The sequence below is a fragment of the Sciurus carolinensis genome, chromosome X (genome assembly GCF_902686445.1).
Source record: "Sciurus carolinensis chromosome X, mSciCar1.2, whole genome shotgun sequence".
Lineage (NCBI taxonomy): Eukaryota > Metazoa > Chordata > Mammalia > Rodentia > Sciuridae > Sciurus > Sciurus carolinensis.
Genome location: NC_062232.1, coordinates 108,577,344 through 108,601,742, shown reverse-complemented (window position 1 = coordinate 108,601,742; position 24,399 = coordinate 108,577,344). Strand labels below are relative to the sequence as shown.

General features: G+C 33.7%; 1 protein-coding gene across 6 annotated transcripts in view; it reads left to right on the top strand.

Annotated features, from left to right (window-relative positions):
• Smarca1 (SWI/SNF related, matrix associated, actin dependent regulator of chromatin, subfamily a, member 1) overlaps positions 1-24,399 on the top strand; it is a 71,684-nt gene that overhangs the window by 17,577 nt on the left and 29,708 nt on the right. For all 6 annotated transcript variants that reach the window (XM_047536647.1, XM_047536650.1, XM_047536649.1 and 3 more), the window contains 9 exons: positions 5,114-5,223; positions 6,831-7,057; positions 7,971-8,092; positions 10,743-10,895; positions 12,694-12,826; positions 13,573-13,721; positions 16,068-16,187; positions 21,923-22,033; positions 22,287-22,400. In XM_047536647.1, the coding sequence (XP_047392603.1) occupies positions 5,114-5,223; positions 6,831-7,057; positions 7,971-8,092; positions 10,743-10,895; positions 12,694-12,826; positions 13,573-13,721; positions 16,068-16,187; positions 21,923-22,033; positions 22,287-22,400 (1,239 nt within the window). The remainder of the gene's footprint in view (positions 1-5,113; positions 5,224-6,830; positions 7,058-7,970; positions 8,093-10,742; positions 10,896-12,693; positions 12,827-13,572; positions 13,722-16,067; positions 16,188-21,922; positions 22,034-22,286; positions 22,401-24,399) is intronic.

The following is a 24,399-nucleotide window of genomic DNA, read 5'->3' as shown; positions in this document are numbered from 1 at the left end:
TGGTCTTTTCTGTGATAGTGAGGTCCTTTCCAGTAGAGGCTGTTGACTGTCTCACACTCCATAGGTCCTCTTGATGGCCTCAGTATTCTCCTGGTTCCCCAAGGCCAGTGCTTCTTTACTTACATGTATAAAACTCTTCCCTTGAGGTTCAAGTTATCTTTCAGTTCCACCTTCTACCCATTCTCTTCTCTATCATTTATCACCAGGTAATTCCCTCACATTCATTGAACACTAGTTTTCTATTCTTCGATAGCAATGCCTTATATCCTTCTAGGTCTTTCACTCGTGTTATGTCTTGTGTACCTGTTTCATTACCTTACAGGCACCTCCTGTCTGTGAACCCCGGCTTCTTGCTATGTATCAACCCATTTCTGTTATGAATTTTTTTTGTATCCAACAGTAGGCCCATTTTCTGTCACTTGAACCACTTTTTTTTTTTTGCCAGTTCTCCTAAATGTCTTTGCTCCCTTGTCTGTCTTTTATACCTGCCCTGAAAATTATGAATTGGAATAACATAACTGTCTCTTTGTCTTCTGGGTTTGAATTCTGCTAAAACTTATTAGAAGAGTGATCTTCCTCATATTGGGCCTGCTCAATATTGATGAAGAAGATTACAGATCTACAGATTGGAACTGCTATGATTTCGTGTCCTCTAATAAACTGGGATTTCATGATACTGGTGTTTCTTCAACATGATCTTCTATGACCTGCTTTCTCATTTCCTATAACAGATATTTCAGACCTTTCCCAGTCTCCTCAAGATTTCTATCCTAGGTATCTCCTGTCTTCTGCCTCTCTCAGCAGGTAGATTCATTCTCTTCTCAAAGAGAATATAGAAGAAATTAGGTAGGAACTCCTTTAAGTATGTGTATATTTCAAAGAGGTCTACGTATGTGTTAACCTTCTCAGGTCAGTGGCTAATTCTTTTATGTGAACTTGAATCCTACCTCTTCCTGTTTCCTTATGGGCTTTTTTCTGCTCCTTTAAGGACTTTCCCCTCTGATTTATCCTGTCAGTTGACTAAATTTTCTACTTCTCTCTCCATATTGGATGGAACACATAAACACAATCAGGTATCTTCCTTATTAAATTGAAACCCAGGGTTACTGAACTAAACCTGTTTTTCCCTCTGCACAGTAAGCCTGTTGTTGCAATAATGAGTTTTGCAAAAAAGAAAGTGTTTATTTGCAAGGTGTCTGAGCCCATGGAGGTAGCAGACCCAAATCTCAAATCTCTCTCTAAGGATGGGTTTTGGCAATATTTATGGGATAAAGAAGCAGGGTGTTCTGAGGTATGGGGAAAGGTGATTGGAGGTGAAGTGATTAGTGGTCTGTGCATACATAATCAGACTTCTTGGCTCTTCAGAGGACTCATGGTCAGAAAATGGTGGCATTAGAATGATCTGAGGGGAGTTTTTGGCCTCCTGGTGTTGGAAGGTTACCCAGTGCACACCAAAACAGGTCCAAGTGAAGAGTCAGTGGTTTTAACAGGAGTAGCTTTCAATTGGAAGGTAACCTAGGCAACAGTTATCATCATAAGTAATACCACAGAGGTTATATCTACAACAAAGCTAGTGGGAGCCTAATAATACATGGCTCAGCTATGTGATCTCCAGAATTAGTGATTCTGTTTTTTAATCAAGCAAACATCTTTTTTTTTATTTTTCTGGATTAGTCTACCTTAATACAGGGAATAATGCAAATTTCATGCTCTGTATGTATAGGCCTTGGGTCATTTATTATTTTTTATTTTTTGATTCATTGTACAAACAGGGTACAACTTCTCATTTCTCTGGTTGTACACGAAGTAGAGTCACACCGTTTGTGTAATCATACATGTACATAGGGTAATGATGTTTGTCTCATTGCATTATCTTTCCTTTCCCCCTGCCCCCTCCCCATCCCTCATTTCCCTCTACACAATCCATCCTTCCTCCATTCTTCCCTTACCCCCTCTTCTCTCCCCAATATGTATCATCATCCACTTAGAGAAAAATTTGGCCTTTGGTTTTTTGGGATTGGCTTATCTCCCTTAGCATGATATTCTCCTACTCCATCCATTTACCTGCAGATACCATAATTTTATTCTTCTTTATGGCTGAATAATATTGTATTGTATATATACACCACATTTTCTTTATCCATTCATCTGTTGAAGGGCACCTAGGTTGGTTCCATAGCTTAGCTATTGTGAATTGAGCTGCTGTAAACATTGATGTGGCTGCATCACTGTAGTATGCTGATTTTAAGTCCTTTGGGTATAGGCCGAGGAGTGGGCTTGCTTCCATTTCAAGTTTTCTAAGGAATCTCCACACTGCTTTCCAGAGTGGCTGCACTAATTTGCAACCCCACCAGCAATGTATGAGTGTACCTTTTTCCCCACATCCTTGCCAACACCTGTTGTGGCTCCGGCTCCCCTTCTACCTACGCGTGGGGATGCCTCTACCCAGCAGAATTAGTGATTTATAAAACCAACTGAAAGCAAGTAACTAAAGGGAAACATGAGGTCTCAGAGTCACAGAAGTAAAAAGTATAATGGTGGTTAGACTATGTGAAACTAGGCACTAGGCCAGCTGTGTCACTTGACTGATAATTATCAAAGTTAGGATTTTGTCCCATGGAGTCTTGGAGACTGAGGTCTTATTTTTTTGATGGTTACATTCCTGAGAATAGCTCTCAGATCCTTGAGAGATACTTCTGAGTTACAGAAGATGAATATGTACAATTGGAAGCCCTTCTTTTAGTAAATGCCCAGCAGAGAGATTGTAGTCCATTGAGCCAAGGGCTCAGTTTTTCTAAACTCACAACTACCCAGACCTTACATAAATATGACACTGCTCTCTTAATATTGTATCTCTGTGATTCATTCTTTCTTTCTTTTCTTTTTTTTTGGCAGTGGGTACTGGGGATTGAACTCAGAGGCACTTGACCACTGAGCCACATCCTCAGTCCTGTTTTGTATTTTATTTAGAGACAGGGTCTCACTGAGTGGCTTAGTGTCTCACTTTTACTGAGACTGGCTTTGAACTCACAATCCTCCTGCCTCAACCTCCCAAGCTGCTGGGATTACAGGCATGTGCCACTGTGCCCAGCTCTGTAATTCTATCTTATTTCTTTGATGGCCAACCTTCTTGAAAGAGTGGTATACCTCTCCATGTCTACTACCTAACTTATTCAGTCTTGAACCCACTGACCACTGGTTTCTATCCAGTCTCACATAGTGTTTTGAAATGACTTTCCAGATATTGAATTAAGGGTACACCTTTTGGTCACTGTCTTGGCTTTTCTGTAGTATTTGATACTGCTAACTACACCTCCTGCTGGAAACTCTTTCCCTAGAGATTTACTCCCATAGTTTCACCTTCTACCTATATACTGGTAACTCCCAAATTTACTTCTTAAATCTCTTTTCTAAACTCTAAATAGTACCCTTCCCTTACCTTCACTTTTGTTTTCTGTGATTTCGGTTACCCACAGTCAACCACAGTCGAAAAATATTAAATTGAAATTTCTAAAAACAGAAATTTTGTACGTGTCGAGACCACATTTGCATAATTTTTATTACAATATATTATTACAGTTCTATTTTATTATTATTGTTAATCTCTTCCTATGTCTAATTTATAAATTAAACTTTATCATAGGTATGTATGCATAGGTAAAATCATAGTTTATATAGGATCCTGTACAACCTGTTTCAGGCATACACTGTGTTTGGGGTTATGTCTTGGAATGTATCCCCTGTGGATAACAGGGGACTACTGTAATTTCTTTTGTTTTCTTTCTTTTGTTTTTGGTACTGGGAGTTGAACCCAGGAGTATTTCCTGCTGAGCTACTTTGCCAGTCCTTTTTATTGTTTAGTTTGATGCAGGGTCTTGCTAAGTTGCTGAGGCTGACCTTGATCCTTCTGCCTCAATGTCCTGAGTTGCTGGTACAGGCTGGTACCATTCATGCCTGGCGGGACTACTATACTTTTCATATTCTTTTACCTTCTAAGTCTTTTTGCTGAAATATCTTATGGGCAGTTTAAACTTCTTATAGTCTCTCTTAGATAAGTTTAAGAACCCCAAATCTGAAACCAGAAGTCTTATTTTCACTCTTCTCTTTTCCTTATCCCCCATAGATTTCTAAATAATAACAGCTACAGTTTATTGAATGTCTACCATGATAAATCTCTGTACATTACTACCACAAATTTCCACAGCAGCCTTGGAAATAGGTATCATTATCCCCCTTGTAAAATACTTTAATATATGCTAGCCATAAATATTTTTGGATGAATGAATGAAGAAACAGAGTTGGGAAATTTAAATTCCAGCTAATCAGGAACTGAGTTGATTATAAAGTTAGCTTAGTTTGGATTTGAATTCTGCTTCCACTAATTAGCAAATGACTGCAATGAACTTATTAAAATTGAAATAATCATATTTATCTCAAAGATTTATTTTAAGGAGTATACTATATATAAATTTCAAGGTTCCATGTCTAGCACATTGTGGGTAGGTATTCTGTGTTTTAGAACATTATTATTTTCTTGTGATAGAATCTGTCTTCCTTATGTACACTGACTTTTTTCTCTTTTCATCCAGATCTTCCTTAACATTGAATCATTTTTCCTCATTTATTTAACTACTTTGAACTGATCAGCATTTTGATTTCATTTTTAGAGAATTTTGATTAGAACTCTTAACTTCAAATTTCCTCTTAAGTTTAAAAATCTTGTCACATTACAGCAATTTTTTTAAAAAAAGAATTCTTCAGTGCTTATTCAATAGTCAATAGTCTTATTGTCTTAATTTTTAATATATTTTGTGTCATCAAATCATGACTAATTTAGGTTCCCTATTTTTGGATGGTGCTGGGAATTGAACTTAGGACCTCATGAATACTATGTATTCCCTCTTCCACTGAGCTAAAAACCCCAGCCCCCCATTCTGATTTTCTAATTGGCTATTAACTTGGCTCTTTACTGAGAAAGTTGGCAACTGGTGTTGGTAGTGTTTATCATATTATGAAGTGGGAAGTAAATTACACATTAGAGTATTGTTAATAAGATGCATAGTTTTAATTTTTAAACATTTTATACGCTTTTATAAAATCTCTCACATTTTAGGTTTTAAAACCATTTTTGTTACGTCGTATAAAAACTGATGTAGAAAAGAGTCTGCCTCCTAAAAAGGAAATAAAAATTTACTTGGGACTAAGTAAGATGCAACGAGAATGGTGAGCTCTTTTATTTTCATTATCATTTATTTGTGTATAAAATTTACTAAAAATTAGCTTTGTAGTTATTTAATTATGCCTTTAGTTCAAAAATTACATTTTATATTTATGGTAAGTTTTGTAGTTCATATATTTTAATAGAAAACAGATGAATATTTTATTTAACCCTTGGGAAAGAGTAGTGGTTTTATAGTCTATAAATCTGGGTTTGAATCCCATGTATTTCCTCTTCGTAGCCAGTTAGCTTGGGTAAGTTAAATAATCTAAGCGATCTTTCTGTAAAATGGAGATAATAATACTTAGCTTACGAGGATGATGTTAGGATTGAAGGGGATAATGTTATAGCTACACTTGTTAGGTATTTTTGCTTTCCATCAGTGAAAATAATTACTACCATGATAATTATAAAGATGATGATTAAAACAGTGATTGGGGGTATTACAAAAAGTGAAGCTTGAATGGTTTGATGAATACAAGCAGAAATTGATAAGGAGTCATAAGAAATTATATATAGACCATGTTAATAATGTAACAGTTTTGCTAAAGGAAGTTTCTGTGCTTATTTAAAAATTAGATCATATATAAAATATATAATCATTTCTCTACTAATAAGCCAGTATGAAAAGATAGTCTTTGAACTCAGACCTAAGATCAAATTTTGCTTTGTCCCTTGCCGTGGTCCTGAGTAAGTTGTTTATCTTCTGTTTCCTGCCTGAATTTCCATCTGTAAAATGGGCATGATACCAGTAGATACCTCAGAGTTGTGAAGATTTAGTGAGGCAATTCACTCAAAGCCCTTGACATAATACCTGACACTCATACCCAGTACAAGTTGGCTATTAGTAAGTATTGGACAGGTGTTTACATAGGTCTCTTTTTTGCCTGAGTGAAAGTCTAGAAAAGATAATGTAAAATGTTTCCAGGAGCAGAAAAATAAAAGTTCTGTAAAGACAGGTATAAGAAATTGAGATCATAAAATTTTTAGTGCAAACTTTTTTTTTTGTTTGTTTACTGGGTATTGAACTCAGGGGCACTCAACCACTGAGCCACATCCCCAGCCCTGTTTTGTATTTTGTTTAGAGACAGGGTCTCACAGAGTCGCTTGGGGCCTAGCTTTTGCTGAGGCTGGATTTGAACTTGTGATCCTCCTGCCTCAGTCTCCAGAACCACTGGGATTATAGGCATGCACCACCTTGCCCGGTGCAAACATATTTTTTAACTCAAGTTGGATGCCAGTTTTCAGCAAATATTGTAATTATTCAATAATTATCAGCTGAGGGACATTGTTGGTAATAATGATTAAAAGAGGAGAAAGATAAAACAGGTCTATAAGCAAACATATGGGTTAAAATGTTCAAATCTTGGTGTTGCTGATCAGCTATTTAGTCTCAAATGAAATTTTTTTTTTTTTTTTTGGTTCTGGGACCTGAACCCAGGGGCCTTGTGTATGCTAGGCATGTACTGTATCACTGAGCTATATTCCAGCCCTCAAATCAAATCTTGTTGTTTTTCTATGAACAAGAATTGAATCTGATTGCCAAAGGAACATTTCTTTATGACATTAACCATTCTAATAATGGATGATTAATTATAGTTTAAAATTTTAGGTACACAAAAATCCTGATGAAAGATATTGATGTTTTAAACTCTGCTGGCAAAATGGACAAGATGCGACTCCTAAACATTCTGATGCAGCTTCGGAAGTGTTGTAATCATCCATATTTGTTTGATGGTGCTGAACCTGGTCCACCTTATACCACAGATGAGCATATTGTCAGTAACAGTGGTAAAATGGTTGTTCTGGATAAACTGTTGGCCAAACTCAAAGAACAGGGTGAGTAATGAATTTTTATACTACTATGGAATAATTCATATTAGTGATTTGTCTATGAGTAAAATTTTCCATATTTATTTACTCAGCAGACATTGTTGAGTACTTAGTATTTGCCAGGAATCTTCCTATATCCTGGGTGTTCGAAGATGAATTAGAGACTCTGCCTTGGAGAAGCTCACAGTGTAGTGAGGAGGAATAGTTAGTTTGTTGTGATAAGTGCTATAATATGTTGAGGAACTGGGAATTGGAAAGTCTTCACAGAGGTGATGTTTGAAGTGAGTGTTGGAGAATGTGTGGGAGTGAACCATTAGTAAAAGGGAAAAAGTTTTCTAGGGCAGTGAATCAAGTGTGAAAGAAGGGAAGTGGAGATAGCTTATGATATTTGGCATAGAGCACCAGCTGGTGAAATCTGGGAAGATAAATAGTACCATATTACGGAAGGTCTTTTAAGCCATGCCTTTAGGAGTTTAGACTTTTTATTTTAAAGTCAGAAGAAGGGCCATAGAAGATTTGGCTGTGGTGAGTGTTGTGATCAGAGTTATATGTTAGAAAGACAACCTTGGAAGCAGTGTGGGGAATCTACTGAGGATGAGAGACCAGAAGCAGGAGACTAGTTGGGAGACTATTGTAGTTGTCCAGTGAGAGATCATGTGGATTCATAGCTTGTCCTTAGGACAAAGTAAAGGTAGGCTTCAAGTAATTTCAATATGTGTAGAGGATGTTTAAAGACATTAAAAATGTCTAACTCAACAAATGTGTAATTATGTGTAGCATCCCTAAATTTATGGTGTGTGTTTAATGGAGTGTTTATGTGCTGTATATTTTTATTGTACATACTAGTTAATTTTCATTTTGTAACTCTCAAGTTAGTTTACACAAGTCATATACATTTTTTTTCAATGAAATGTTTTAGGTTCAAGGGTTCTCATTTTCAGTCAGATGACTCGCTTGCTTGACATTTTGGAGGATTATTGTATGTGGCGTAGTTATGAGTATTGTCGACTGGATGGACAAACCCCACATGAAGAAAGAGAGGTGAGGAAGAGAAAATAAAACAAGACTTCAAAAATTGGAGTTCAGTTACATAGTGTTTTTCATCATTAGGTAGTTTTGAACATTTGCCTTTGCTTTAACTTGGGCGTATTGAATTTTTTGTTACCATTTCTCTGACTTTCAACTTGTCTTTTCCATCAACTCTTTACAAATCATTCCTTCTAAAGTCTTCAGAGACACATTTAGTTGCAGGACCCTATACCATTTCATCCTTATCTCCTCTAATCCCTGCTATCTTTGACCCTTTTGGTTATTGTTTGTCAACTTACTCTCTGACCTCTGATTCTGTGTCATTTTCTTCTCTTAATTTATCTCCTGTAGGAGGACCTTGCCATTTGTGAGTTTAACAGTTGAGATTTTACTGGTTTATGAGCAACCTTAAAACTCGTGGAATATAGTAATCTGTAAAGGGAATAATCTTGACTTTATAGAACTTTTGTAAAAATTAAATATGACAGCATAGGTACAGTTGCTTATCATGAAATTGGATGTTGGAACACTAAAAGGTTTCTAGGAATGAGTCACTTAGTAAGCCTATCTAGCACTCGGGATCTTTCTTGAATTTGGAAATTCTTATAGGTTTTTAGATTATCTCTCACAAATTTCATGACTTCAAAGCATTTTAAACCCTTTCTGACCTCAAGTAGCCAGTTTGTACTTGTGACCAATCTCTCTGTTCATTTCCTATTCCTGTCCAAATCTAGTCGTTTTAAAAAAAATTCAAATAATGATCTCCCTTCAGAGACTGAATTACATGTATTGAATTTTTTAAATTTAAATATGGTGAAGTCAGAGATACTCTTTTTTTTCTGGAAATGCCCTACTTTCCCATTATGTTGTTGTCCCCACTATCATTTCATCTCTTTTCCTAATAAGGGAAAGACCACTTTGGATTCCTTACCCGATTGTGTGCCAGCTGTGAAGAAATACGTTTTCTCAGTAATTCTCAGATATTCCCTTTCTCCGTTTTCAGTTAAATTCACGTAGCCAAGCCTCTGGTCATCCTCCAACTTAATTGTCCTCCTCACTTCTATGGGAAAGAAACTAACATTTGTCAGGCAACTACTGTAAGTTAGGCAACTTAAAGTTCCAGTTGAATTCTCTCAGCAGCCCAGTTGAAGTAGTGGCATAATTTTCACCATGTGAAACTATGTCTGAGAGGTTAAATACTTGGCCAGAATCACAGATATAATAAACGGTTGAATTGTGATTCACACCCTTTTTACCAGTTCTGCTCACTATGGAAGCAGGAATCACCTTCTCTGCCTACAACTTTGACCATGACAGCCCGTTCCTTAAACAAGTAACTTCCTTCATTTTGTGTTTATACATATAATATGTTAATGATGAAGGAAATTTGGAAAAAGAAGGATTTCTGGCCACTCTTTTTATGAATATATAGTATGTATAAGTAATTGATTATTATACATGTTATACATAAAGCACACTATTGTGATTCTTTTTACTCCATATTATATTATACTTACCTTTGTCAGTAAAACTATTATAGAAGCCATTTAAGGATGATATTTCATCCTCTGGATGTACTATAAATAACATATCCCCTTATTATTGATTATTTAGCTCATTTTCAGTTTTCGATTGTTCTAAGTAGTGCTACAGTGAAAGTCTTTATATGTAAAACTTAGTGCACATCTCTTTTCTTAGGATACATTTCTAGAAGTGAAATTATTGAGTCAATGGGTATGAGCATTTTTAAGGCTCTTGCTGCACATTGCCAAATTGCTTTCCAGAACGTCTGTACCAATTTACACTCATAGCAGCAATGTATGAGAGTGCCTGTCTCCCTGCTCCCTCATCAATTTTGAATATTATTATTTTTAAGCTTCAGAAATGGTATTTTGTTATTTTAGTTTACATTTATTTGATTACTAGTGAGATTAAATATTATTCTTATATTTTTATCCATTTGTATTTGTTTGGTGAATCATTTGTTCATTTTTGCCTTATATTTTTTTAATTAGTTTTTTTATTTGTTCTAATTTGTTGTACATGACAGTAGGATGCATATATATATTTTGACAGATCATACATAATGGAGTATATTGGAATGTTAGTGTGTTTCCAATTTGTATGAGATGTTTATGTAGGATTTGTTCCTTGTTTTCATACTGATATAAATCTTCTTGCCTTGCCCTTTATTGCTCTCATTCCATTTCTAAACTTTCTTGGTTGATCTCTAAGTTGTACCTTTATCAATCCTTCATAAGCTAATGGGAATGAAGTTGATATTTCTTCATTTTGCCTCCCAAAATGAATTTAGTATTTTAGCTTTTAGTCAATTAGAACATTTTTGCTATTGTTTTAGAATGTAAATGAATTATTAATTGCTTAAATGTGTCTACGTGAACATTCTAAGTTTATCTCTTGGTATAAGCTTTTAGAAATTAGGGGCTTCATTTATGTGTGGATGTTCTATAGCCATCCACACAGTGCAGTATCAAAAAACATGCTTAAATATTTTTGAAAATGGAAGAATATTAAGTATATTTATAGAGACGATTATAAAGTGTATAAAATTTCCTGTATCCATTTAAAAATGTTTGTTTCTCAAGACTCTGGTATTGTAATTTGATTTTTTCTTTTTCTTTTCCTTTGTTCATTATAAAAGGAAGCAATAGAGGCCTTTAATGCTCCTAATAGTAGCAAATTCATCTTTATGTTGAGTACCAGGGCTGGAGGTCTTGGAATTAACTTGGCAAGTGCTGATGTGGTTATCCTCTATGATTCAGACTGGAATCCACAGGTTGATCTACAAGCTATGGTTAGTATTCTTTAATGAGGTCAGGAGTTGTTTTTTTATTTTTTTGGCGGTACAGGGGATTGATCCCAGGTCCTTGTGCATTCTAGGAAAGCATTCTACTACTAAGGTACATCCCTAGCCCAATGTCAGGAATTTATCATAGCTCAGAATACTACTGTTACTTATATAGGACAAATATGTTATTTATCATTAAAGGGCAATGATTTTGGGGAAGTTTTGTAGATGATAGATTATGCTAGGAAATAAAGTTGCTGTGCTAATTGAAAGAAACGAAAGATGAAAATAAACGCACCCCAAATCCAATTTCAGCATTATGTGTCAGTTTTGTCTTTTATGATGAAACAAAAATGTCAGTTTTTTTTAGCATTGGGAGGTTGGATTTTAACTTTCATAATAAAACAATTGGAGAGAGAAGGTAAAAAGGAATGAAAGTAATATATTCCAGAAAAGCATGTACTGCTTAAGGACACTATCCAAAAACTATTTCACAATTAAAATTTTTTTCAGGAAGCTATTTTTCTGACCTTTCATAATGACATTAAAGGTAACCTCTTTGATATTTTAGTTTCATTTATTGAACTAGAGTTACACCTTCTCTCAATGTAATTCACATTTTAAGATTAGGAACCTTAATTTTAGAAGTTAAAAGATGCAAAGTTGCTACATATCCAAAGTTCCAAGAAGTAATAGGATAATGGGATAATGCTTCTTTTTGAAAAGTAATGGGACAATGCTTCTATTTGGAAGCAATGAAGTCATATGCCAGCTAAGTTTAACTTACAAGTTCTTCCTTTTATAATAGAGTCTCATTGAAAAATATTTAACCATCGGGATATCTTAAAATCATTATGCAGAGTCATGATTATCACTACTTTAGCATGATATCAAACTACATGTTTGATATAACTAAGTTGGATTAAGCCCCATTAAGTTATGGTATTAGTGAACTAAAAAAAACTTAATGGTGATAGCACTTCATTTCCTTGAAAGTGTTAAGAGTATAGCAAGTCTTTCAGGACTTAGTGGTCGGAGTTTTAATTTTTAAATATGTATAAGTTATTGCATTCTTTTTCAATGTGCTTTATTGCAACTTTGTTACCAGACTATAGCATTTTCGTATTGAGTAAAAGGGCTGTTTTGAATCTTGTTTCTTTGATTTTTTTCCCCTCTACTACTCTCCCCCCTCCACCTATTTGCTCTGTTAGTTTCTGTGTTTTAGAAACACTCTCCCTCAGTGTTTTTATATTACCAGAGGTTGCCACCTTGTCATCTTTGCCAATGATAAACCATAGAACCGATTCTCGACCACTGTATCATAAGGATATTAATATCCCATTAATTTTTATGACCCTTTTACTGCATATTTCTGAATTGCCTAGGTATGCAGAAAGAACTGCTTGATGATGAGATAAAGCCACCACATAACCACCTTAGTTAACTAACTTAGTTTTTCACATATAAAACTTCTAACTAGTGTGGAAGATGTTTGTGTTCAGTGGCTTAAAGTTACTTAGTAACTCAGTCAAGAACTTTTTAACTCCTTCTTGTCCTCATCTTAAAGGTGCTTTGCCTTCTGTTCTCCTGGAAGTTTCCCACTGGTGATATGGTATAATATTTGCACATTTCTGTGTTCCCAGGAGTCTTTAAATTTTCTTACATTCATCACCCTACTTTTAAAAGTGGCAGATCTAGAGAGATAAGAGCTAATTTTATTTTCAGAATTTTACAGTGTATGATGGTTATACTCTAAATTTTATCCAGAGTGTCCAGTGTCTTATAGTAGGAATCTTTTTATTAGGATCGAGCCCATCGAATTGGTCAGAAGAAGCCAGTTCGTGTATTCCGTCTCATCACTGATAACACTGTTGAAGAAAGGATTGTAGAGAGAGCTGAGATAAAACTGAGACTTGATTCAATTGTTATACAACAAGGTATTTATATGTATAAACGTAATTACGTGATTTTTGCTAAAATACATAGAGTTTCCTTCAAAGGAGATCATTTCTAATAAAGGTTGACCAAAATTTGAAAACTTAGAGAAAAAAGTCAGTTAAAAATGGTAATCAATATCTTCCTAATTGAAACCCTTGTAGTTTATGATTAGAGTGCCAATAGCATGCCTTTTAAAGTACTGGATATTATTTAGCAGATAAAATGTGTAGTTTCTAAAGGTTTTAAAAAGTGTATTAGAGAGTACCTTTCCTTGCAAAACAAAGTTTGGACACAAAAAATGTCTCTGTCCTTCTGGGTTTTAAATGAACTTTACAGAAAGAAATTCATTGTGAAATAATATGGTAGAAAAAAAAACTTGTAAGTTATTCATTAAATAAACAACTTTAAAAGTCATGATGTTTTATAAAGCTGCTTAATGTATTGTTTACATAATAGTGACTGATTTTAACTTTTCTTTTTTTGGTACTGGGATTGAGCCCAGGGGTGCTTAACCACTAAACCACTTCCCCAGTCCTTTTTATATTTTATTTAGAGCCAGGTTCTCACTAAGTTGCTTAGGGTCTCACTGAGTTGTTGAGGCTGGCTTTGAACTCATGGTCCTCCTGCCTCAGCAGCCCTAATCCCTGGGATTACAGGTGTGTGCCACCATACCCAGTTGATTTTAACTATTATGCAGTGCTTTCTTTGAAATATAACTGAATATAATTTGAATTTTTATTATTAGGAAGACTCATTGATCAACAATCTAACAAGCTGGCAAAAGAAGAAATGTTACAAATGATACGTCATGGAGCCACTCATGTTTTTGCTTCTAAAGAGAGTGAACTAACAGATGAAGACATTACAACTATTCTGGAAAGAGGGGAAAAGAAGGTTAGTTAAGATAGCATCTCATATCTATAATGGATTGCTTTAAAACCAACACATTTCCACACACCTACTGCATTTGCATTGTATTGAACTACATGTTTCAGATAACTCATGTGCTCTATAAGAACTTGTAGATTTATTTCTAGGGACAGATTAGGCTTTTAAACAATATTTTCTTATTAAAGACTAAGTGCCAGAGTTTAAAATTAAGTGATCTTATACCTCATACTTATTGAAAAGACTACTTAAAAGCCAAGTACATTTTGTATTTAATAACATGTATAAGGACTCATTTTTTGTGATTAATTAATCTGATACACCATGTTAATTGAAAATCTTTTGTAAATATTGAGTGATATAGTAAAGCATTATTTGTTAAAATATTACACATTTTTTCAGAGTATCACAATGTTATGTTTAATGTGTCTTTTTAAAAAAATTATGGATAATTTCAAGTATAAGCAAAAGTTGACAGAATAGTATAATAAGTTTCCATATATTCATAACTAATTTCCAACATCTGTCAACCAGTCCTGCTGTATTCACATTCCCAATTAATTTTCCTCCTTCCCAGATTATTTTGAAGTAAATTTCAGATATATCATTTCAGTTATAAATATTTCACTATGTATTTCTGAAACATAGGGACTCTTTAGAAATTTTATTATGTAATTGTCCCACCTGAAAAGCCTCAAAAATTTTTTTGGGGGTCAAATAATTTTATTGAGGGGATTGGAGGTTAAGGAGTACTGAAGCACTGAAATGGAGGATGAAATTCCACGTCTTCTGCAAGGCCAGATCTTGCTGTTGCCTGAAAAGCCTCAACAATTCTTTATTAACATCAATTATCTAGAAAGTAGTCAAATTTCTAATTATTTAATAAATAGTTTTACTTTTAAAAAAGTTTTCTTTAAAAAAGTCAATGCACACAAGGCCTATACATTACCATTAATTGATGTATCTTTTTTAACTTACAGGTTCCCCTCAACTTCTATATTTTTCTTTTCCAGTTTATTTGGCGAAGAAATTGGGTTGTTGCCTTTTGAGTTACTCATACTATGGATTTTGTTGATTCTGTGTCCGTGGTGCTTTTCAACATATTCATGATTGTTTTAGTCCATTTTGTATTGGACTAAAACCTGAGGCTGGATGCTTTATAAAGAAAAAAAAGACTTATTTGGCTCATATGTTTGGAAGTCCAAGGCATGGTACTGGCACTGGCTTCTGTGGAGGCAGGAAGCAGCACATGGTAGAAACGTGTGAGAGAGAGAAGTTACATTGCAAGAGAGAAAACAAGGGAGCAGGCAGAGGAAACTGAACTGGTTTTATAACAATCCACTCTCATAGTAATTATTCTAGTCCCACAAGAGTAAGAGTATACTCCTTTAAGACCTAACTCACACTTGAAAGAAAAGCATTAAGTTCCCTTAAAGACTTAATTGCTATCTCTTAAAGGTTCTACCACCTTAGTACCATTATATTAGGGATCAGACTTTCAGCACATGAACCTTTGGGGGACAAACTGTATGCAAACCTTAGCAACTATGTATCCTATAAATAGGTTAAATTAGTTTTTAGAGGGTTTTGATTTGGGGTCATATCCAACTTTTTGAACATTCTTGTGTTACTGTGTTTCATATCAGTATGTAAAATGTGTTGCTTTAGTTCAACTTTGCATTTATTTTAGCATTAACTATTTGTCTCATTAAAATTATACAGTAGACACACACTTGTAATCCCAGTTACTTGGGAGGCTAAGGAAAGAGGATCAAAGTTTGAGACTAACTTGGGCAACTTAGTCCCTGCCTCAAAATGGGATTTAAAAAAGGGATTGGGAATATAGCTCAGTGGTAGATTGTTTACCTAGCATGCATGAGGCCATGACTTCAATCCCCAGTACTGCCAAAAAATTTTATACAATGGAAATTATAATATGACTTCTATATCTTTGGTGATAAAATACTTTAAAGACAGCCTAAGTGAGAATTCTTAGGAAGCACCACTTAAATATTCAAAATACTTGGGACAAGTTAAGTAATAATAATAATAACTATTATAATAATATTATTATTCTATTATATATTCCCAAATTATTATTATTATTTGTGGTGCTGGGGATGGAACTCAGGGTCTCACACATGCTAGGCAAGTGCTCTACCACTGAGCTGTACTTCCAGCCCAGGACAACTCAAATTGATATTCAAATTTTATTCAGCATTGCATTCTTATCTTGTAAATTATTGGACTGGATATTTCATCTCAAAACCTGACTTAAAAAGGTAGAGAATTCACATATTTTCACAAGTAGTATATTGATAATATCTTTCATTTCAATGTGTTCAATTTTAGACTGCAGAGATGAATGAACGCTTGCAGAAAATGGGAGAGTCTTCTCTAAGAAATTTTAGAATGGATATTGAACAAAGTTTGTACAAATTTGAAGGAGAAGACTATAGAGAAAAACAGAAGGTAACTTTTATTCCCAAACATTAAATCAGCATTTCTCCCCATGATAAGTATAAAATAACATGAGCACTTGTCAAGTAAATTACTCTGATATAAAGTTGATATAGATGAAAAAAATCTCATGCAAGGGCTACCTTTAATATATTTGGTTTAGTTCCTCCTCCTCCTCCTCCTCCTCATCATTATCATATTTTCTGTAGCCACTACAGGTTGTGTCCTTTTTCTGAGATGTTTGGAATCAGAGATGTTTCAGATTTTGGAGTTTTTCAAATTTTAGAAAATTTACCTAAACTTTACAGGTTGAACACCACTAATCTGAAATGCTCTGAAAACTCATAAAAAGTTTTGTATTTTATAACATTTTTGGATTTCAGATTTTCAGATTAGTGTGTTCAACCTGTACTACTACTTTTGTTATTGAGAAGTAATACAAGATTGTGGTCAAATTCCCAATTTGGACTGAAATCTCAACTCTCTAAATGAATGACTTTGGATACTCACTTTTCTCATTCATGAAATGCAGGTTAGAGTTGTTATATCATAATGTGATCATGATTAAGAAATGAGTTAACATTCATAAAGTAGTTAGAACAATGCCTAGGATTTAGTATTAACTATATGAGGAGTAATATTGCCAATATTTTGTTAATTAAATGTTGTGTGTGGTCTATTTTGAAAAATAATGCCTTATAGCATGCAGCATGGATATGAAGGATCTGCTGAAGAAGTGAGGGTTTTGCTTAGTTTGTTTAAACTGAAATTAAGGCTGTAATTTTAAAGCTTTTTATTTGAAACAACTTTAGATTTACAGAATGGTTGTAAGAAAAGTACAGAGTTCACAAGTATTCTTCTTTTAGCTTTTTGTAATGGAAACAATTTATATGTATGTTTTAATTATTGAATCTGGGAAATTAACCCTCATTTTTCCCTTTTTGTCCTTTTCCTATTCCAGGGGATCCAATCTAGGATCCTACATTGCAGTTTTGTAAAAAATAGAATTTATTTTAAAGTAGTTATAGGTTCACAGCAAAATTGAGTGGAAAGTACAAAAAGTTCCACAATACCCTCTGTCTTTCCCACATATACAGATCTCCCCAAATCCACCAACATTCTCACCAGAGATGGTACATGTGTTATAATTAAGAGCATATATTAACACATCATTATCACCCAAAGTCTGTCATTTATATAAGGGTTCTCTACTGGTTTGATATATTGTATGGGTTTTGATAAATGCATAGACATATATCTACCATTATAAAATAGAGTATTTTCACTGACCTAAAAATTCTGTGTGCTCTGCCCATTCTCCTTTCCTTTTTCCCAACCCCTCCCACTGTAACCACTGATCTTTTTCTGTCTCCATATTTTTTTTCTTTTCCAGAATATCATGGAGTTGTATGTAGCATTTTCAGATTGACTTCTTCCATTTAGTGATATGCATTTAGGTTTCTTCCATGTTTTTTCATGACTTGATAGCTCTTTTCTATTTAGCACTGAGAAATATTGTCTGGGTATACCACTGTTTATGTATTTGTCCATTTACTTAGTGAAGGATATCTTGGTTTTGGCTATGAATAAAGCTGCTACAATTATCTATGTGCTGATATTTTGTGGACATAAATTTTCAATTCCTTTGGGTAAATCCAAAGGAAAATGATTGCTGGATCCTATGGTAAGAGTAGGCTTAGTTTTATAAGAAACTGCAAAACTGTCTTCCAAAAATGGCTATACTATTTTGCATTCCCACCAGCAGTGAATAAGCATTCCTGTTCGTTAACATCCTTGCCAGCATGTGATATTGTCAGCGTTTTTGGATTTTCAACATTCTAATGTGTGTAGAGGTTTTTCATTGTCATTTTAATTTATAATTCCTTAATGACATTTTAACATATTTTCAAATACTTAATTATCATCTGTATATCTTCTTTGGTTTAGGTCTTTGCCCATTTTTAATTTTTTTTCTTTTGCCCAATTTTTAGTTGGGTTGTTTTCTTAATTTTGAAGTTTTAGTGTTCTTTGTATATTTTGGATAATGGTCCTTCAATCAGATAAATCTTTTACAAATATTTTCTCCAAGTCTGTGGCTTGTTTCTTATTCTCTTGGGCCACATTGCAATTTTGTTTCTCTGTGTCTTGTCTATGATAGTTCATCAGTTTTTGCTTGTCTTGATAGTTTTGAAGAATATTCATTAGTTATTTTGTAATTTGCCTCTCACTTTGGGTTTGTCTGACATTTTATCATGATTTGACTGAGATTATGCATTTTTGGCAATAATGCCACAGAAAGGATGCTGTGTTCGCAGGGCATATATGATGTCAGTATATTTTATTATTGGTGATGCTAACCTTCTTCACTTAGTTGAGAATGTCCCCTTAGTTTCTCCCCTATAAAGCTACCATTTTCCATTTTTAATTGATAAATATCTTGTGGGGAATGTTCTGAAACTTTTACCCACTGATTGTGGCATCTGTTGTTGGAGTTTGCCTGCAACAGTTATTATTGTGGTGTTTCCCAATGACAATTTTGTATTTCTTTTATTCCATCTGTATTTTGGGCAATGGGAATTTTTCTGTAAGGAAGAACTGTCCCTTTCCCCAATTTATTTATGTATTTATTTATGTAAGTATGGACTCATAGATTTTTTTGTGTGTACAGGAAATTGAACCCCAAGGCACTTGACTACCAAGCTACATCCCTAGGCCTTTTTATTTTTTATTTTGAGACAGAATCTCACTAACTTGCTGTGGCTAGCCTCAAACTTGCAATCCTCCTGCCTCAGCCTCTTGAGTTGCTGGGATTACAAACATCTGGGATTACAAACATGTGCTGTCACACCTAGTGGACTCATGGATGTTTATTTTTTTAAGTTATAATCCAGTTGTATCATTGTTTATCTTATTTCTCAAATTGGATCATAAAGCTGTTACCTTTATAAACTGATAGCTATGAATTTTATTAAAATGAAAAAGCTGCATTCTTAGTTCTTGAAAAAGGAAGTGTGAACCATTTTAGTTTGCATGGCAGATAGTACGCTGATAATGCTTTGTTGTTGTCATTTGCTTCTGAAAAGCTTTTTGTTTCTTACGTTTGTCTGAATGTTATCCCTAATCTTAACTCAGACTGCCTATGTTTTATCCTGCTGAGATGGAGGTGATGGCCTGTCTGCACAGGGTGAAAATTGCCTTCCTAGTATGCTTTTTAGATCTAATTATGTGATAAGCATTTTATTAATTTTGCAATTATTTCTGTGGGCTTATTGTAACTAGGAATGCTTTATAAAATGGAAAAATATTAGACTAAATATCATTGGAGCTTTTTACCCACATTTTTTATAGTGCTACAGACTGAACCCAAGGTCTCCTACTTGCTAAGCATGCAATCTACCACTGAGCAACATACCTAGTCCCATCTACATTTTTAGAGGAAAATTGGTCTTGGTGAAATATTTGTCTGTTTCTAATAAGAGAAGTTTTCCTGTTTCTAATTCTGGCAAAATAATGATGAACAGTTACACAGAAATTTTAATAATTATGATTTGTATTTTTATAATTGAGTGTCTGACAGTAATAATAATAATGTCCAAAATCAAAAAAATTGAATATTCTGAACTGAGATTATATTTTATTTCTGTACATTCATATTTTCTAGATAAGCTCTTAAATTATGTTCAAATTATCCTTTGAAGAGAATTGAGAATCTGAAGGAATATTGTTTATAAATCATGGAAATTATATGTTGAGGTCAACTTTCATATATGATTTATAGAACCAGTTTCATTATTTTATTATCACATTTAGTAAATTAAGTAGGATGACTTACATTAATCCTCAAGAAATTTACTTGAACAAGTTAGTGTTAATGTATTCTTTTCTAAAACTAACAGCAAGATTTATTCTGTTTTTGAAAGTTCAGGAATTAGCCTTTAATGCTTATTTCAAATTTGAATACCAAGACCTTCAAACAAGTATCGGTTAAATGGCCAAATACATTAATTTTAGAAAGTTAAACTGTTACTAATTTATTTTCACTTTAATCAAGAAAGATAAAATATTGGTTATTTATAAAACTTTTTTAAAATTATAATCACTTCACAACTGGGGATGAAAAGCAAAATTCATTTCAGTATATTGGGTATTTCTTTTTTTAAAAAATATTTGGTGTTGTGGATGGAATCCAGGGCCTTACACATGATGGGCATGTACTCTACCACTGAGCTACACCCAAGCCCTAGCTGTGAATATTTCTCATTTTACTGCAATATCACATTGTAAGGTCCACATCTCATAGTCCTTTAGAGTTAGAAGAGACCTTAAAGGTCATTTACTCTAACCTTTCTTGTAATTATGAAATTCTCCTTATAGTATCTACGACAGATATCCAACTCTGAACACTGTAGTATTGGGAATTTTAACCCTCTTAGGATAGTTCCTTTTACTGTTTTGTATTTGCTGTTTCAGCTGAGATGATGGAAGAGATTATTTTATTCAACAGTGACTTTGGGGCAATTCAGTAGGTATTTAATCATGGTTATTCAATTATTTTGAGTAGCAGTCTACATCCTTGTAACTTTCCAAATTGGTTTTAATCTTACGAATCAACGAAGAACTGTGTTCTTTTCACTTTTCCATATGTGAATGCCATTATTATGCCTGACTTTAGTCTTTACTTTTCCAGACACTGGGAGTTTGTAGAATCATCCTGGTCATCTTAGTTTATCATCCACTCTTAAAACATAATGCCAAGGTTGGAATTCAACCCTTAGATAAGATCAGGGTGGGGCCAGTAATGGCCTATTTTATGTAAAGTCACTAGGCTAGGCACTGTGAAATCAAGAAAAACATATTAATTAGAAAATCATTCCCCAGAATCCAGAACTTCATATTGTCAGTGTTGTGTATTGGCTACTAAAATGTATTTTCTAGCTGACGATGGGGTAGAATTTTATAATATGAACAAATTATCATTCACACTACTTTGGAAGTTTGATAATACCTCACATTTAACTCTTGGTTATTTACCTAATGCTATCATATATTTGGTCACATTTTTGGTGCTGGGGAGGGAACCCAGGACATTGCATATACTAAGGATGTACTCTACTATTGAGCTACACCCCCAGTCCCTATATGATCACACTTAATCTTCAAGGTGGATATTATTTTTCTTATTTTAAAGACAGAGAAAATAATTTCCCCAGTGCTGTACAGCAGGTAAAGTAGTAGAATTTGGATTCAAATCTGTCTTTATGATTCTGTTGACTTTTCCAACTCTAACAAAACTATTTTTCTAGGAGGTCTTATTTTAGTATTTCTCTTGATTTGAAGGGGAATATATGTTTGTCATGTTGATATGACTTATTTATCTCTCTCATCTATTTTCTAATTCATATATTTAACATACTTACCAGAATCAAAATTACTCCTTCTATGTTAGTTACTAGATATTTATTCAAAGCAACATAAAATACTCAGCAGATTTTGCACATTGTTCTCAATCACTAAGGAAGAACTAATTTTTGAACTACTTAAAAAAAGAGAAGAGAATCATCTTTGAACCTAAACTTGGTGTATAGTACAAGGTCAAGATTGTGGAACTTTGAACCTGTAGTTTGATTTATAAAGCAAGTTTTGGGTTTTTCTCTTTTGGTTTTCTCATGCTTTTACAGCCCTTAATGAACTTGATGGTGATTAACAGTTTGAATGATTAAACTCCTGTTCTTGCTTGTTGTGTATAGCTTGGTATGGTGGAATGGATTGAACCTCCTAAACGAGAACGCAAAGCAAACTACGCAGTGGATGCCTACTTTAGAGAGGCTTTGCGTGTCAGTGAGCCAAAGATTCCAAAGGTAAAACAGAACAAGGCCAGTTTTTATGTCCTGTTGTGGAGTTCTATCATGGTCTGTGATTCAGATTTACTTGTATTATTGCCAAATCATAGTCCTTATAACATAGAAATACAAAAAGTTCTTGATAGTCCAGTCATATAAATGGAGTCCATTGTGTTTATTTCCCCATGTATGAAAAACAGTAAAAGATAATATGTTCACTTCATATAATTCATGAAAACAAATGTATAGGTAATTAATTCTCCCCTTACAGGCTCCACGGCCTCCAAAACAGCCAAATGTTCAGGATTTTCAGTTTTTCCCACCTCATTTATTTGAGCTTTTGGAAAAGGAAATTCTTTATTACCGGAAGACAATAGGTTATAAGGTAAGTTTTTAATTTTTTAGATTAGTGTAATATGATTTTTTAAAAAAGTTTTTTAGTTGTTGATGGACAAAATACCTTTATCTAAAGATCAAACCCAGTGCCTCACATGTGCTAGGCAAGCACTCTACCACTGAGCCACAACCCCAGTCCTAGATTAGTGTATAATAATCTTTTAAGATACTGTAATCTATTAAGCTAGACTAGATGTTGCATTTTAATGTGAGAGAATATAAGAGTAAATAAAAAGAGTGTTTTATAAAACAAGGAGGAGAATTGAGTAGAAGTAAAGCATGAAACTATGAATCATGTAAGAAGGATCATCACTAAAATGGATTAATGGAGAATTATCCAATATTTCAAAATAGAAATATAGTAATAACATTATTTTTAATAATGCTAGCATTTTAATGGTCAAATAATATGAAATAATATGTAGAAAGAATAAGGTATGTGTTCAATTAGAAATGAATGTTAATATATGATAGGAAAATTTTCATTGTTTTCCTTAATAGTATCAAGAAATATTATTTTTGTGCTTACTGCTCATAGGTTGATGAAAACCCCATTGGTAGTTGGTAGATTGTGGTTGCCTTAGGTGTTATAATTTGATAAACATAATAATGAATTACACAATTTTAAAGTGTTTTTTTAGAATTCAAAATTCTTATTTGTATAGGTAGTAAATAGGAAATGATTTTTAGTGAGTGCAATTTAATGTTTGTCATACTACAACATACTTGAGAGAGAAAACATAGAAAGGTATTTCTATATTTTGAAATTGACATCCTAATGAATGGAGAGGGACAATGGAAGGTATAAACGTCACTAATACAAAGTTGTAGAAATATTAACACTTATAATTTTATGACTTTTCTGCTTTATGAATTGGAAGTTGTATTTAAAAATTTATTTTGTGAAACTTTATCACAATTGAAACTACAATCAGTTATTTTGATTTGTAGCTGGAATGTGCCTACAGAAGCTTCATGTATATAAAATACTTACTTTGTTAATATTTTGGAAGTTGAGTGGGTCTCTAGAGTGTTTCTATTATTTGTCCAGAGTGAGAACTTCACTCTTTGAATGAGAACAAATAAAAAAGGTCTTTCTTGCTATGTATGTATTGTGATTTTAAAAATATACAAGTAAGATTGAAAAGTTTAAGGGGACTAAAAGTGGTTAGTTATGATCTCATGATCAAATTTGAATCTATTTATACTAACAGTACTGGGAAAAAAATCCTTTAGGAAATTCTAGAAGAATAAATTAAAATATGGTTGAACATTGAGACAGGCCTAAGACTAGTTTCAAAGAAACTGAAAACAGTGATATGCCAAGAGAAACAGGCATGTCAAAAATTCAAAATGCACAATAAATTAATAATAATAATAATTAGTAATAAAGTAGCTAATTTCATGAGAAACAAATATACATCTAAGGTTTAAATAATTTTAGGTTTAGAACATTATTTTCTATTACTTTTATTGTTATTAGCGAGACTTGAAATGTTAGACTTCAGTTAGTAATAAGTTAAATCTTCATGTACTTTTGCACAATAATTTGCACAGTGCTTTAAAACATACTTCATTTGATTCCTAACAGCCTCATAAAGTAGGTATTATCATCTTTATATGATAGATATAGAAAGTGAAGTTCGGAGAGATTAAAATACGTTGTTCAATGTCACATAGCTAACAAGGTTGCCATGCGTGCTGGTCTCATACCCAGTTCTCAGTATTCAAATGCTGTGCTCTTTCCACTCAGACATTCTGGGTTATTTCTGCATGTGATATAACCCTGCATCTTTCTGCAGTCCTAAATAAGGATTGTGTTTATATTGGTGTGACTTGTCATTTGGGAGGTGGGCCAAATAGTAGTCAAGTAACAGCAATAAAAACTTTATCTCTGATGATAGAGCTGTTTATGCCTCTTTGGAGATATTGAAATTTTGTTCCTTGTGGTAATTACAGTACCCACCATTTTCTGGCCACAGATCTGG